This window comes from Rhincodon typus, chromosome 5 (genome assembly GCF_021869965.1).
Source record: "Rhincodon typus isolate 14 chromosome 5, sRhiTyp1.1, whole genome shotgun sequence".
Lineage (NCBI taxonomy): Eukaryota > Metazoa > Chordata > Chondrichthyes > Orectolobiformes > Rhincodontidae > Rhincodon > Rhincodon typus.
Genome location: NC_063336.1, coordinates 33,345,525 through 33,360,121, shown reverse-complemented (window position 1 = coordinate 33,360,121; position 14,597 = coordinate 33,345,525). Strand labels below are relative to the sequence as shown.

At 39.9% G+C, this 14,597-nt stretch overlaps 1 protein-coding gene across 3 annotated transcripts in view; it reads left to right on the top strand.

Annotated features, from left to right (window-relative positions):
• ibtk (inhibitor of Bruton agammaglobulinemia tyrosine kinase) overlaps positions 1–14,597 on the top strand; it is a 131,673-nt gene that overhangs the window by 83,406 nt on the left and 33,670 nt on the right. For all 3 annotated transcript variants that reach the window (XM_048596723.1, XM_048596724.1, XM_020528205.2), the window contains exons 22-24: positions 5,271–5,422; positions 10,743–10,897; positions 13,307–13,399. In XM_048596723.1, the coding sequence (XP_048452680.1) occupies positions 5,271–5,422; positions 10,743–10,897; positions 13,307–13,399 (400 nt within the window). The remainder of the gene's footprint in view (positions 1–5,270; positions 5,423–10,742; positions 10,898–13,306; positions 13,400–14,597) is intronic.

Genomic DNA, 14,597 nt, shown 5'->3' with positions numbered 1-14,597 from the left:
TGCCGAAGGGCCTGTTTCCACACTGTAGGGATTCTATGATTCTATGAATATAGTGAGAAAGAAAATATGGCCCAAGCTGGGCAGTAGGTATCTGACAGATACTGAGGTTATCTGGAACGCGTAGCACTTGCACAGTTTAAGCTTTAGATCTACAAAAGCTTGCTGTTGGACACAAAGTTCTTCTAGGGGCTAGGAGAGGAACCTGGTAGTTCTGTAGGTTAGAATCTTGAAATCTTGACTACTTTTCAGTGCAGATTGCGCTGTGATTTGGAAAACCTCTGCGAGGACAGAGTCAGAGTTGTTGGAATCTCCTTCACTTTTAAATATCTGTGAGCACCTACTGAGACTTGCACTTGAATAACCAATGAAATCGATAGACTAACTACCTTTTGTGAACCATAGTCCAGTGGTAGGTCCACAGAGACAAGAGGGAAGACAGATGGCTTAAGAAATAATGTTCCCTATCTGTAGTGTTTTAACCATGCTTTAATTATGAACAGCTCTAACATGCCACAATGCTTTCCTCACAACTCAAAGCCATGATGGCCCAGCTGAAGGTTTATTTGGTTCTTGAATTTTGCATATTTTGTTTTGTAGAAGATTAGTTTGATAATGCTGGTCTGAGAGCCATGTTTTTGAGACATTGCATAAATTGACTTTTATGACTGCAGCACAGGTTTGTATCTAAAATGTAACTTCCATCAGAACTGTGTTTATTTGTAATTTTCAGTTCAAATTTTCTCCTTCAAAGTCTAAAGGTACTGAATCTTTCTGGAAAGTAGCTCAGGTGCCCAGCATTATTCTGGCCCGTGGCAATACCTAGCATGTGATCCTAGCCATTCAATTTGGGTTGGCTGTTCATTTGTGGAGGGGACAGCCAGTAGCCTTACATGCTTATCACTGTTCAAACATGCACTATTGACACTCCTATTTTCCAGACAGCATTACTGAAACTAAGTAGATGCTTTGGTGGGTTTTCCATCATGTCCCATAACCCCAGTAGAAGAAATCTGTTTCCACGATCTTCCAGTTTAATGCAAGACATTTCTACTTGGCCCAGTTCTTGCATTGTTGTACAGTGCCTTTTCCAGCTAGCCTCTTGGGAGGTGTGATGATTTTTTTTAAGATTGTAATAAATTTGAAAGATTTAGGATTTTTACTGTAATTAGATGTTGGTGGCATTACTTCTGCTGGAAGAGCCCCTTCTTTCTGCTAAGAACATAGAACAGTATAGCACAGGAACATTCTCTGGCTTTTTTGGATGTTTCCTGTGCTGTGGTATTTGAGAATTGTTCTGTCTGGAATATGTGGAAAATAGGACACAGTTTATTCTGTTTTGAATGAGGATGAGGAAAAACTTGCAGTATTGGTGCAACATGGCAATTGGAATGAGGATTTTAGATCTAGCTTTGGGAGTTGGGTGTGGGGAGAGCACAAGGCTTGTGGAGCAACAAGAAGGATTGCATTTGGGAGGAAACATCAGAATACAGTCTCGGGGTTTGGGAATGAAAATTAAATTCAAGAATGGTTTTTCAAAGTACTCTGCTTTGGGAGCACCTACGTTGTGGATTTCCCCATGATTTGGGTCCAGTTGGAGTGTTGCCCATGAGTGTGAGGTCACCTTGCACTTGGGGAAGGAGAGAGTCAGCTGGTATCTGAATCTATTTGGCATCTCGAGTGTTATTCAAAGAATTTTGAAAACTGATATAATGCTTCTGAGTTACACAGAACAGAAGAAGAATGGCGGAGCCAGGAAAGGAAGAAGCTGAGAGATTGAGTTTGTAATTCAAGAAGCTGAGGTCTGGGAGTATTGAAGAAGTGGATAAGGACTAGGCTACTGATGAAAGGAATATCTAAGGTACAGGTCTTCTGGGAATGCAGTTGAAGCTTTTCGTACTGGTGTGGAACAGATTCTGGTGCACAAGACCAATGATACACAACAGACAAAACATTGGGCTGGAGAAGGCCATTAATGTAGATTGAGAGGATTAAGACATTTGTAGAAAATTTTGGTAGTGAAGTCCACCCTGAGAATTCAAACTGCAGTCGAATACTCCACATTGGTCCCCAGGTTCTAAGTAAAGGACTAAATTTCCCAGAGAACTCCAATACTTCCGAGTTGCTCTGAGTAAAAATAAATATTTTAATTAGGTTTATTTAATTTTTGAGTTAAAATACTTTCTTTAACTCTTAATTTTCAGAAGAGTTGACTTTTGTAGAATTATTTTGACAATTTTTTTACTTAGTTCCTGTTACATGTCTTTTGGAACTGGTACCTTTCCAAAACCAGTTGGGCAATTTGCTAAGTCAGTTTTTGTTGTTTTCTTGCCCTTTACTGCTTTTCATTTGTGAACTTGATCAATTGAATACTTGGTGATTTAAGCAATGTAATTTCATCCTATTATCTGATTTTTTTTTTTTTTTTTTTTTTTTTTTTGCCCCTTTTAAGAAGTTAATATCCTGAAGTGTAATGTCCTGAAGTTGTACTTTAGAGATGATGCTTTCTGAAGGGTGTAATGTAATGGATGGATACTACATGTTGTGTTCAGCTTTGCAAAGACAGTTAGTTAAAACTACATTTTGTAAGGTTTGCACAATGGTTTGTCATTTATGCCACATAATGCAACTTGAACATCTAGCATCCTGGACGGTTAGCAATAAATTACGCAAATGTTTGACTTGTGTAAGTTTGCAAAGGAGTAATCCTTAATGTCCAGTATCCTTTTTTGACTATCCAGAGAAAGCTGTTGCTTCCTGCTATTGCATACAAAGCCATAACTTGACTCTCTAAAATTGTAGTTGTGCAGGGTACAGCGTGTGTAAGATGTTTTTTCTCTTGCATACTGGTTTATCTTTTTCACTTCGTAACAGAAATGTTTTCACAATTGTAGAGATAATGTTTGCTGCCTACCTACTTTATTTAAGAATATAGGAACAAGAGGGAGGCCATTTTCATCACTGATCTGTACTTGAACGTCACTCACCTTTGTTCTATATCCCATTTATATAAAAGATTTTATTTTTCTTCTAGTAGTAGAATCATATTGTAAAGGAATTGGAAGAAGGCAAGTTTTCTTTTTTGTATTTTGGAGACCTTGACTGTTCCACTGGACTTGTGATTTAGAATCTTTACTGAGGTCCTGATGCCGAAGATGGAAGGTTCTTGAAAAACAGCCCAGAAAGTTTGGTTAAGAGGAATATAGGGAGACATCATGTTGCTACCAAACCTTTTAACTGGAAACTTCATTAAATGCTGATAAAGTGGATTTTTTGAGGTAGGACAAAATTAAAACAGAAACCCTATTTTTTTTTTTAAAAAATCTAGTATGGCCAACAAATGAACTTACAATTAAGGTAGCACTTCTAAGATCTGAGATAGCTGAAGCAGGCACTGAAGCCAAAAAAAATTGGAAAGGCCAAACAGAAGAAACAAACCCCAAACTTCAAATCCCAATCTCTGAAAGAAGGTGGGATTTCTTGGTGAAATTAATCAGGTAGATTAGTAGCAAGTCATCAGCAGTTGGGTGAATAAGTTTAAATATTTATGTGTCGATTGTGAGCACATATGCCAGTACACAAATCAGGAGCCACGCTGCCCTTCAGGTGCACTTTATCATTCAGTAGATCGTGGCTGATCTGATTAGTTTACATTCCTGTCTAAACCTGAGGACCTGTAACCCCTTTGCTAATCAAGAATCTATCTTTGTTTACTTTCAAAAGTATTGAAGGACTCTGCTTTGACTGTCAAACAGACAGAGTTGCGAAGATATCATCTGTAAGAAAGCTTTTATCTTGCGTCTGTTTGAGGGAGTATCCTATTGTTTCTGAATATTGTCCTTCGATCTAGATTCTCCCACAGGAAAATATTTATTTATCTTGTTTTTTTTTCCTGAATGCACCCTATCAAGACACCTTGGGATTTCATACATAAGTTTTCTCTTTGTTCATAAGATACAAGCTTTGCTGGCTAGGCCAGTATTTACTGCCCAACCTTCCTTGCCTTTTGAGAATGTGGTGGTGAGCTGCCTACTTGAATGGCTGCAGTCCTTGGGCTGTAGGACTAGGTGCAACGCTGTTAGGGAAGGAGTTCCAGGATTTTGACTCTGTAGTAGTGAAAGAACAGTGATGTATTTTCAAGTGGGTTTAGTGAGTGACGTGTTTGGGAACTTGCAGATGTTGACATTCCCTTGTATCTGCATCCGTTGTGCTTCTAGATGATGGTGGTTATAGGTTTGGAAATTGCTGTCTTAGGAGCTTTGGTGAATTTCAGCAATGCTTCCTATATCTGTAGTGTACACTGGTGCTACTGTGCATTAGTTGTGAAGGAAGCAAATATTACAGGTGTGGTGATAACGAATGGGCTGCTTTGTCCTAGATGGTATTAAGCTGCTTGAGCTGCACTCATTAAGGAAGTGGCTGGTATTCTGTTATAGTTCTGATTTGTTCTTTGAAGATGGTGGACAAACTTTGAGGAGTCAGGTGGTCTGCTGTTGTAGCTGTAGAATTTGTATGACTTGTCCATTTCAGTTTCAGGTTACTGATAACCCCCAGAATGTTAATAGTGGGTGATTCAATGATAGTAATGCCATTGATTGTGAAGGATAATGTTTAGATTTTCTATTGTTGCAGATGGCCATTGCCTGGCACTTGTCAACCTAAGCCTGGATGTTATCTGGGTTTTGCTGCATTTGAACATGGACTGCTTCAGTATCTGAAGTGTTGTGAATTGTGCTGCATGTTGTGCAATCATTGGCAAACATCCTTACCTCCTGACCTTTATGATAGAGGGAATGTCATTGATGAAGCAGCTAAAAATGATTGTGCCTAAGATCTTACTCAAAGGAACTCCTGCTGAGATGTCCAATGGCACTGACCACCAACAAACACAACCATCTTCCTTTTGTGCTTGGTATGACTCCACCTGGCAGAGTTTTCCCCGATTTCTCTTTGACCCTAACTAGGGCACCTTGATGTCACACTCGGTCAAAGTTTCTGAAAGAAGTCAGAAAAATAGTTTGAGAAATATGACTCCTTTTCTGTTTGTCTCAAATTACCTATCAATACTGAGTTGTAATTTTGCTGGTTTTATGTGTTCCTTGCTCTTGATTTGGTTACTTAAGCCATTTTGGAAAAAATGTGATATTCTATATGCTACAGATTTTGTTTAAGTTGTATTCTATACATTGAAGATATGGTTTGTCCAGGATTTCTCATTACAAGGAACATTTTATGATGGTCACTTTAAGATCGATTATTTTTTATTCTTGCAGATTTGCAAAGACATGCAAAAACTAATTCAGTAGAGTCCCTGCATGAGATGTTGATGTCTGATTCTGAAGGCAGCTATGCTGGTGGAGTAACCAGCCCCAGAGAACTAGCTTCACCTGATTTTTCAGCTGCACTCTACCAAGAGAAATCTGAGGTCTGTGCAATATATATACAACGAATCACTATGATAGTGCAATACAAAGCCAGGATAAAACATTCAAGTTTTGAACCACTTTTTACAACTTTGTAGCGCTTTAACAATCCTTCACTATTTCAGTAATTTCTTGTTGCCCCTTACCCTTGTAGATGGATGTTCATGAAAAACCACTTACTGACTAGCTGTCATTTTGTGTGTTTTGTCCTATATGAACATCACTTCTATTTAGTGTTGTAAATTATGTTTCATCAACATGGAAAATGTTAGTCTATTTGAAGAGAGTCCCTTCTAAACTTTATGAATTCTAATGCAAAATCATGATTAAATAAATATTGCAAAATTGTAGGGCTTCAGTCAGAATCAAAAGAATGAAAATAGCCTTAGATTGGCTATTTGAATAAATGTACTACTTTCACAAAACTTCTTACTTTAAGGAGCACTTAGTCTGGAAATTATATTTCTATACTACATAAAAAATAGCTTTCCTCACATGTAAACTACCCATTTGGCTATGAAAGCAAAAAAAAAAACTCACTAAAATATATTGAAACAAATATTGAGTGATTTTTGCACTGTATTTAAAATATTTTCTAGATATAATCTTAAAGTCTAAATAGTATAGCTTTCTAATACTTGGAACTATTCTATATGATAATTACATTTTATGTTTTTGACAAGTGTGTTTTCGTCTAGTGTTCATTTGTTGCACTGAAGTTAAACTAAAATACTAACATGGTGCAAATTAAATTTCTAGGTATGTGACTAATGAATGACCTATGTATATCATATAATGTTATTCGCTTTTGAGGCATAATGACGTTGGGGCCTTTGAGGTACAGCGATAGTGTCACTACCTGTGACTCAAGAGACCTGTATTTATGTCCTACCTCCTCCAGAGGTATGTCATAACACGTCTGAACAGGTTGATTTAAAAAAATACTTGTTATAGGGCTAAAATTGAATCAGAGATGGTAGGAACTGCAGATGCTGGAGAATCCGAGACAACAAGGTGCAGAGCTGGATGAACACAGCAGGCCAAGCAGCATCACAGGAGCAGAGAGGCTGACGTTTCGGGCCTAGACCCTTCATCAGAAATGGGTCTGCACCTCCCAGTCGCAAACCATTTCAACTCCCCCTCCCATTCCTCAGATGACATGTCCATCCTGGGCCTCCTGCAGTGCCACACCGATGCCACCCGAAGTTTGCAGGAACAGCAACTCATATTCCGCTTGGGAACCCTGCAGCCCAACGGTATCAATGTGGATTTCACAAGCTTCAAAATCTCCGCTCCCCCTACCGCATCCCAAAACCAGTCCAGCTCGTCCCCGCCTCCCTAACCTGTTCTTACGCCCACCTATCCCCTCCTCCCACTTCAACCCACACCCCCATCTCCTACCTACTAACCTCATCCCGCCCCCTTGACCTGTCCGTCCTCCCTGGACTGACCTATCCCCTCCCTAACTCCCCACCTACACTCACCTTTACTGGCTCCATCCCCGCCTCTTCGACCTGTCTGTTTCCTCTCCTCTCTATCCATCTTCTATCTGCCTCCCCCTCTCCCTATTTATTTCAGAACCCCCTTCCCCTCCCCCATTTTTGATGAAGGGTCTAGGCCCGAAACGTCAGCCTTCCTGCTCCTATGATGCTGCTTGGCCTGCTGTGTTCATCCAGCTCTGCACCTTGTTATCTCACGGTCTTATTAGTAATTGGCAGACTTCGTACTGCTTTAGTTTCTGTGGATAGATATATTTGAATATTTTCCCATTGTCGGGTAGATGCCACTGTAGTTACATTAGAACAGTTTTCTATAGTTGCAGTAATTTCAAAGCACAGCCCCACAGCACATTAGCCAAATGCTTTGGATCAGTGGCCTTTGGGTCTTCCAGTGCAGTAATCTGGAAACAGACACTAATGTTACAATTAAAATTATAAATTTCTTCGAATCAAAATGGAAATCCTTGTGGCACACCACTGATCACAGGCCTCCAGTGTGAAAAAGCAACCCTCCACCACCACCACTCTGTCTTCTGCCTTTGAGCCAGTTCTGTATCCAAATGGCTAGTTCTGTGTTCCATGTGATCTAACCTTCCTAACCAGTCTACCATGAGGAACCTTGTTGAACACCTTACTGAAGTCCATACAGATTACGTCCACCGCTCTGCCCTCATCAATCCTCTTTGTTACCTCTTCAAATCACTCAATCAAGTTCATGACACACTATTTCCCATGCACTAAGCCATGTTGACTATCCCTAATCAGTCCTTGCCTTTCCAAATACATGTAAATCCCGTCCCCCAGGACTCCCTGCAACAACTTGCCCGCTACTGATGTCAGGCTCACTGGTCTATAGTTCCCTGGCTTTTTCTTACCATCCTTTAAATAGTGGCACCACGATAGCCAAACTCCAGTCTTCCAGCACCTCACCTGTAGCTATTGATGATATAATTATCACAGCCAGGGGCCCAGCAAATACTTCCATAGCTTCCCACAGAGTACTAGGGTACATCTGATTTGGTCCCAGGGATTTATCCACCTTTATATGTCTTCCAAAAGTCTGGAGTGCTAAGTCAAAAATGGCATTCCTTGAGTTAGTATTGAGCTTTATTGAAACATGGTAATAAGCCACAGGCAGAAAGGTCAGAATGGGAGCAAGGTGGAATATTAAAGTGACAAGTGGCTGGAAGCTTACAGTAGCTTGTGTGCAAAATGGTTACAGTCTGCATTTGGTCTCCTCGCTGTGGAGACCAAATTTGGGTTTCCTTACAGGAAGTAAGGTGTAAGAAAGTTTTTAGTTAAGGTTTACTTTAGTTAAGGAGTCCCTGGACATATAGCATGTTTTAGTTAATAAAGGTAAAGGTAATGTGCCATAGTTCCAGAGGATCATGTGTCTGCTCTGAGGGAGAGAGACGACCTCATGAGTCACTGTTTGTTGAAAGCCTGTTCTGAAAAACCTAGATAATCCCAGATGAGTCTTGATTGTTAGGATGGTAAAGTTCTAGAGCATGTTAAGGTTAATAAGGAGGAGGTATTAGATATTTTGGTCGGCATAAGAGTGTATGAATCTCCAGAGCCTGATGAGGTGCATTCCAGGCTGCTTTGGGAGGCAAGGGAGGAAATTGTTGGGGCCCTGGTGGAGAAATTTAAGACGTCGCTAGCAGTACATGAAGTGCTAGATGACTGGAGCATAATTAACGTGGTTCCTTTGTTTGGGATAGGGGGCAGCAGGGATAGGCTAGCTAGTCTGACAACAGTGGTAGGGAAATGATTGGAAAAAAAATTGAAATACAGGATTAGCCAACACTTGAAAAGGAGGGATTGTCAGCACCAATTTGATAGAGGGAGATTCTGTCTGACTAATTTAATTTAATGTATTTATTTATTTGAAATTTATTTTGAAGAAGTGACAAAAATATTGAGGGTATTGCAATTGACATGGTCTATATGGACTTCAGTAAGGCCATTGTCATAGTCCCACATGGAAGACCAAAAGATAAGAGCCCATGGGATCCAAGTCAAGTTGGCAAACTGGATCCAAAACTGTCTCGCAAATAGGAGGCAAGGGGTGGTGGTGAAGGGTTGTTTTTATGACTGGAAGCCTACGACTGGTAGCGTACTACAGGGATCACTGCTGGGACCCTCATTGTTTGTAACATACATTAATCACTTGGATGTGAATGTAGAAGCTATATTGAGTACATTTACGGATGACCATGAAAGTTGGTGTGTTAAAGAGGAGGATGGTCTCGGGCTACAGTATAATATTGATCAGCTGGTAAATTGGGCAAGCAATGGCAGATGGAGTTTAACCCTGTTAAGTGCAAGGTGATGCATTTTGGGAGTTCAGGAAGGGAAGTGCTATACTATGAATGGTAGGTCCCTAGGGAGTATTGAGGAACAAAGGGACCTTGGTGTATAACTCCATAGATCCCTGAAGATGTCAGCACAGGTAGACAGGATGGTAAATATGGGATATTTTCCTTCATTATCCGAGACAGAGAATTTAGCAGCAAGGAAGTCTTGTTAAACCTTTTATAAAACATTGGTTAGGTTACAGATAGAATGTGCAGTTCTGGTTGCCATACTACTGGAAGGAAATGATTGCATTGGAGAGGGTGCAGAGGAGAACTACCAAGATGATGCTGAGGATGGAAAGTCTCCGTTATGAGAGGAGACTGGATAGGCTGTGTTTAATTTTTTTTTCCTGAAACACAGGGGGGCGAGGTGGATCTGGGTGAGGTATACAAACTTGTGGCAGACCGGGTAGATTGAGAGGATCTTTACACCATGGCAGATGTGTGTCTAAGACCAGAGGGCATAAGTGTTAGGTTAGGAGTACATAGGTTAGAGGGGATCTGAGGAAATTTGTTTTCACCCCGAGAGTGGTAGAAATATGGACCGTGCTGTCTGAGAGAGTGGTGGAGGCAGGAAGTTTCTCCACATTTAAAAAGCATCTGGAAAGGTGCTTAAAATGCCAGGGCATAGCGGGCTATGGACCAAGTGCAGGTAAATGGGATTAGTATAGTGTTGGTGTTGGCTTAGACATAATGGGCTGAAGAGCCTGTTTCTATGCTATACGACTTTATGACTATTTGAGAAATCCAGAGATGGAAGAGTCAAAGATGGACGGCTGAAGCTGGGAGAAGTATGGAATTCTGACAAAGCCAGTTAAATTTTCGATTCATGGTGACCACAGGAAACAGCACAGATGCAGTCATTTAGCGCACTAGGAAAGGAGATGAGGGCAGTGAGCCCGAGAAGGGCAGTAATAAATGATGTTTTCCATAATCCCATAAAAAGAGAGGCATTGATGAATCTGTGTTAATACCCAGACAAATAGGTTTTCTTTGGCAGAAGTGAATGAAGTCAAATGAGTAGTTGCTTAATATGAGAACTGATTCAGGCAGGCAGAGGAGGCTGTTGGTAAATGGTAACTGATTGGCCTCTGCTCAGGGAAGACCTGGAAAGCCCTTAAATAATTTTGGTTGGAAATAGATGTAAAGGAATTGGCCATCCAAGGTGAGCTGCCAAAAAGTTACATTGGACTCGATGTTAATTTGTTTCTATCTCCACCAATGTTGCCAGACCTGCTTTATCCTGCACTTCATTTTACTTTGAAAACTTTGACCTTGTAGTTTGACATTGCCTGAAACTCATTAATTAGATATGCTGCTTTATAACATCCTAATAGCTATCTATTATCCTCTGTAATTGCCTTTAGTCCTTAATGACAACAGTTTAATGACCAGCTTGATGAGTGATTTCAATAATTTGCAACATTTTTAAGTGTTATTTTATGGGTGATTATTTGACATTTCAGATTGATGAAAAGAGCCATGTTACTGAGATGAAAAATCCAACTGAAGAGGTAAAAATGCATGAGAAAGCATGGACTGCTAAGGGACAGTCAAATCCAAAACCCATTCCTCGATCCAATTCTGGAAGTGTCACTGGCTGGGTAAACGGTTCTCTCAGGTATAGATCTTTTGCATTCTGGTTTATAATGTATCACTATATAAATGCATGTCTCTATAAGCAAGCATATGGTACTATGTGGTCTATATTGAAAAAAATTGAGTTTAATGTAATTCTGCCCAAAATGTTTCTAAATTGTACGTATGTTGGATGGATTAGGTAACGAAGAGGTTCATTAACAACAACAGCAAATTGCATTTCTGTAGCATTTTTTAATGTAGAAAAACATGTCAAAGCATTTAAGAGGGATAACAAAGGATATTGAGCCAAAGAGTATGTGGCCAAGAACAGAAGTTGCTGGAAAAGCTCAGCAGGTCTTGCAGCATCTGTGGAGAAATAAATCAGAGTTAAGTTTTCGGGTCTGGTTGGTTAACTGTTGGTTCTGAGGAAGGGTCACCAGACCTGAAACGTTATTTCTGATTTTTGTTTCTCCATAGCTGTTGCCATAGTTGCTGAATCTTTCCAGCAACTTCTGGTTTTGTTCCTGATTTACAGCATGCGCAGTTCTTTCGGTTTTTATTTAGTATGTGGCCTAAACATTGTTAAAGTGGCTGATTGCAAGGATAATCTTAAGTGAGGAGAGAATGAACTTGTAGAAACATAGAGGATCAAGATGTGGTTAATCTCTTAAATCAATTTAGCATATTTTTCATGAAGTCCAAAAATTCTGAAGTGTAATTTTGGCATTTCAATTCATAATAGAATATTGAAAATTTGCAGCACTTAAGGCTATTCAGTGCTTCATGTCTGCTGAGTAATCATCATGCCTGATCCAGCTTTTATTCAGTACCCTTGTGGGTTAGGGCATTTCAAGTGCTCATTCAAGTTCTTATTAGCGACTTTGCGAGTTTCCGCCTCTACTATATTTTCACGTGCTGAGATCCAGATCTCCTGATTCGAAGGGTGGAAAAATTCCCCTCTAGACCTGCATCCAGTTACCCTAAATTTATGCCACCCTTTACCTGAGAGAAATAGATATAGCAGACATGAAAATTCTATCTAGATCCTTCGGTTTCATAGACTTCATTTAGGTCTTCCATTGGTTTTCCTCTGTTCCAAAGAAAACAACCCTTGTCTATCCCATTTTGCCTCAACAAAAATTCTTCAGTCCGAGCAATATCCTCTTAAATGTCCCTGCACCTTCTTTAGTGCAATCATCATCTTCCCTAACCAGTGTTTTATACGTTTGAAGCATAACTTTTTTGCTCTGTGTCTTGGCTAATAAAGGCAAGTATCCTGGATACCTTCCTGGTCACCTTATTTACCTGTCTAACCACCTTCAAAAATCTGTAGACACACTCTTTCTGAAGTCCCTATGTTCCTGCACACTTGTCAGTGTCCTGTGATTTCAGTCCCTGGTTCTGCCTTCATTGAAATTTTTTTGAGTGGGTAATAAGGATGGTCATCCAGGGTAGTCAGCTACAACTTTCCTTAAGAAATCAGTGCTAACTGTCTGATAAATTTAGAAGGTGGTGTGAATTAGATTTAATCCTGTCTCTAAATTTTTTCCATTAATTTTTGTAGCACTAATGTTAGGCTGACTGGCCTGTAATTATTCAAACTACCCCTTTCTCCCTCTCAAGCAAACTACAACAATATTTGTCCCCCATGCTTCTAGCACCTAGAACTTGGAAGCGTTGAAAAATGGAAAAAGAAAGTTCTTTTGTTTTTCTCCCTTTAATTTCTGCTTTAAGTCCTTGACATTCAGGGAATTGTTCATCACAAGCATTTTCTTTAACAGACTATATCCTTATTATCCCTTCCTTGAAGGCCTGCCAGGGATTTGCACACCTGTTTGAGGACATCCCAAAAGCATGTCTTAAGGCATTTCTAGAATGATCTATTGTGCAGTGATTAAGGAAAAACTTTCTAGGGTCAACATGTGTTTTGGACTGGAACACAGAAATGGGCAGGACTCGTTTCAATTGATAACAGTGGAACTAAGTACCAGGCAGGCTATGTAAGAGGTAGCCGATGCAGTACTGCTGACTAGAACTCCTGCTCAAGAATCTCGTCAAAGTCTCCCTTTCCAGTGCTCTTCCATCTCTCTTCAAAGCCATCATGTTTTCTGCTGCCTCTTTCTACCCAAGTCCTAGTGCAGCTTGCTCATTTCTAAGGTTTTGTTGCTTCCCCTGGTGTGACAAATTTTCTGGCTATCAGTCTGTCTTCCCCTCTAGCTGGCTGGCTACCCGTTGTCCATCTCCTGTACAAGGCTACCTAGCTCCCTCTCCATGTCTGTCTATTCCCCTGTGTTCTTTTTCTGACTCTTTCTCTTCAGATTTAAAAATTATCCCATTTCAACTTGAAACGTGAATCATTGCCTTGGTCTTTTTCTTATTAAGCCAGAAACGATTTAAGTGTGACCCAGGGAATGTTGCTGCACATCCTAAAATAAATCCTTTTGTTTAGTCCTACAAGTCCTCCCACTGTAGGCCTACGAGCTATTATGGAAATGGAAGAAAATATTCAAAAATGTGAAAATGTACCAAAGACTAATGCAAGGTGAGTGTAAAACTTTATTGTTGTCAAACTTAATATTCTCAGTGTACTAATTCATATTTTTTTGCCTCTATTCTTTCACCCACTAGAGCTTTGTTCCAATCAGCTTTGGGTTTGCGGAAAATAATTGTGTAAGCAGGTCTGTGAACTTTGTCATGTCACTCAAGCTACTACAAATGGCCATCTGTCTCACCATTGATTAAACCCTAGGCCTTTATAAAGTTATTCTTCACTTGTTTTCAAAGGTTAAAGGCCTCAATACCTCTAAACATTAGTGGACTACATAACATGTACCCCACCACTGGTTAAGTAAACAGTAGAAGCAGGTAGGCAATGGATACATTGCTATACCACCCAATTTTACACTCCTGATCTACTGATCCTCTCCCGAGGGGACAGGCATAATATTTTAACCAACAACTAGAAAACCCTGGTATGGTAGTTCAGTCAAGCAAAGATTAGGCTGAGGCTGTAGCCTTAAGCAACTGCATGGCATCGTAGGCTAATGAGAATAGCAAGTTTGGTTTAGCACAAAGTGCGGCTGTTTGCACTATATTGTATGTTACAATCCAGCTTGAAAAACCACACATTGAATGTAATAAGAGACAGGAGTTGGTTAACCTTCATCCCATACGTGGAGGCAGTTTTACACCCCCTCCTTCCCGTCTCTACATTTATAATATATGCACTTTCTACAGAATACTAATAAAATCCATACTGAATATAAAGAAATACAAAATGCAGGAAAAAAATGTGTTTTCTAGTTCAGTCAATTAGGTTATGGTGTGGAATTATAATTACATTTTTGTAGCATTTATTGGTTGCAAACTTTGGAATTGCTGAGATGGAGCTCGGTTAGAGTGGAACATAGAGTTTTGAGCTTTGAGTTTCTTTTGAATCAAGAATTTTTTCCTCCTTCATTTCATCTGTCTGCACATCAAACAAACAGGTGTTATAGGTTCCTCTATGCTGATTCTATATCCTGTGTTTGAACACAGAAATGTACATTGGTTTTGAAGCTTGTTTCGATACTGGTTACAGAGCCTGAAACGGTGGAGTGATGAGATTAATATCTGAAAGGCTGCAGGCGTATTTTCTTTTGATGTTACCACTGGGAATCTAAGAGAACAAATAAAGGCTACTCTTTTCTGTTGTCACATGCCGTGTATATCTTTTATCAGCATTGATTGACAGCTACATA